Genomic DNA, 2,255 nt, shown 5'->3' with positions numbered 1-2,255 from the left:
GCGCCCCCTAGTGGCCAATGTTCGTGAAATTTGTTTCAGAGCGTTAGAGGGTCATAGCAAAGAATATTGTAAAGTTTGGCTTTGATAGGATTTATTTTGGCTGAAATATGGCAAAGGCAATGTTTTCATAGCTAGCAACTAAATTTTGTTTGCGCGTAACACGGAGCGCAATTTTTATCCTATAAAAAATCTTTATGCAAACTTTTGTCAGGTGGGTCTGGAGATGCTATGTGCCAAGTTTCGTGCAGATCCATTGCACGGTCTCGGAGGAGTTAGAAAAAGTAGGTTTTCAATAAATCGCGATTTTTCACGCATAAAAGTCTAGGCGGAAATGGGCGTGGCCTATATCACGAGATTCAGTAGGATCCAGGGAACGCGTGGATGTAAGGTTTTTAAATTTCCGATGTACGGTTTGGGAGTTGTAGAGCCAAACGTGTTTTCTCTCTGCTATAGCGCCACCTAGTGGTAGAAGTGGATCAATTTTTTTGGCTGAGGTCTTTGCGGACTTTCGGACCAGTCCTGAAAAGGGCGCGTCGCCACCATGTACGGTTTGGGCTGCAGCACCACTTTTATGCGGAGAAGAATAATGGAAAGTAAGAAGAAACTGTACGAAATCAATAGGGTTCCACAGCCCTGCTGTGTGAACCGCGTATCGCCTTGCGATTACCGCGGTGCACGCATCCTCGGGCTTGGACCCCTAACAAGAGTTATCTTGAGACACTTTACAGATAGAGTAGGTCTAGACCACACTCCAGAATTTACAAAGACCCAAAAGTTCTAGTAGTTTCCTCTAGAGCAAGCAACAGTGCGAGTGGCGAGGAAAAACTTCCTTTTAGGAAGAAACCTGGGACAGACCCAGGCTCTTGGTAGGCGGTGTCCTGACGGGCCGTTTGGGTTAGGAACGTTATAGTTGTTATAACGTCTCTGTGTGTGCTCCATCTACGAGGGCTGCGCACGGGTGCTGCTCGAGTGTAGCCAGACGCTTTAGGCACAGTCAGTTCAGAAGTCACTTTCTGTTTCCTCTCTCTCGCTCTGTTATCACTGTTAAATGTGTAGAGGCTATTACATGGCACAGCTGTTTGTACATATATTCCTAGCCCTGCCAGACACCTTGTTAAAAAAGGTAGAGACTATTATGTGTGTGTGTGTTTGTTGTTAGGAACAAGGCGGCTGGCTGACAGCGAGCTCAACATGTTCACCCAGCAGTACCTCCACCACAGCAAGTAGAGCACCCAGAGGATGGGCCGAGAGACTAGGGACGTCTGGAACACCTGCTGAACCCCGTGTAGATGACACACTTCTGTATTTAGAAGTTAATGAAGGAATACTCCACAATGTTGGGAAAGGAGAAAGAGAAGGAATGGTTTGATATGAGAGGAAGAGTTACCTGGTGACTGAGACAGTGGTGATGTGTGGACCTGAGCTCTGGTTGGTGTCCGGTGCTCAGCTGGTTACGTGTCGCACAAAACTAAACAGTAATCACTTTCGATATAAGCCAAACATAAATTTATTAAAGGTCCCATGACATAGCACTCTTTGAATGATTTTATAGACCTTAGTGGTCCCTCAATACAATATCTGAGTCTCTTTAAAATAAAACCTTAGTGCTCTATATCTTTATCTAATTCTCTTCCAAAATTTGGTGCAGAATTACAGCCACTAGAGCCAGTCCCACAATGAGCTTTCCTTAGTATGTGCCATTTGCGCGTTTGAAAGCCATGATGTCTCCCCTCATGGGTGGGCCAAATTCTCTGGCGGCAAAACAGAGAAAGGGAGGTTACCACATTGGCCCATCTGAGCTTTCATTTTCTCAAAGGCAGAGCAGGATACCCAGGGCTCAGTTCACATCTATCCGCCATGTCTGCCACTGGGGGACCATAGGCATAATGTTAAAAAACCTCAAAGTGACATTTTCATGCCATGGAACCTTTAAATGTAACAGGTTGAACCCCCCCTACCATGCCGTCAGTGTATTTCCCAATGCTCGTTGTTATCATTGACCACTTTGAAGTCCAGTTTTGGTTATGTAAACTGCATGATGCCGTGTCCCAATGTGTGACACGTCACAAACTCCACACTGGCCTTTTACACCAGATTCCAGTTACCTCTGCCACATGCACGGGTGTAGTTTTCTGTAAATACATTAAGACTACGGACAACGCCACGCTGAAGTAAAAGGTAGTCCCGTGAGGGAAGAGAAGGAGGTCTTCTGTTAAGATACTACGACATCCTTTATTCCTCCACCTTTTGTGTTT

At 45.5% G+C, this 2,255-nt stretch overlaps 1 protein-coding gene across 2 annotated transcripts in view; it reads left to right on the top strand.

The window, feature by feature from the left end:
• The window catches only part of mfn2 (mitofusin 2), a 47,830-nt gene that overhangs the window by 41,098 nt on the left and 4,477 nt on the right, over positions 1–2,255 (top strand). The window contains exon 18 of one of the 2 annotated variants that reach the window (XM_032521081.1): positions 1,160–1,435. The exons of the other annotated variant lie outside the window; for it this stretch is intronic. Within the exon in view, the coding sequence (XP_032376972.1) occupies positions 1,160–1,178 (19 nt within the window). The 3' untranslated portion in view covers positions 1,179–1,435. Of the gene's footprint in view, positions 1–1,159; positions 1,436–2,255 lie in introns of those variants that run through there. 2 annotated transcript variants of the gene reach the window in all.

This window comes from Etheostoma spectabile, chromosome 7 (genome assembly GCF_008692095.1).
Source record: "Etheostoma spectabile isolate EspeVRDwgs_2016 chromosome 7, UIUC_Espe_1.0, whole genome shotgun sequence".
Taxonomy (NCBI): Eukaryota; Metazoa; Chordata; class Actinopteri; order Perciformes; family Percidae; genus Etheostoma; species Etheostoma spectabile.
This window is presented reverse-complemented; position numbering and strand designations above follow the sequence as displayed.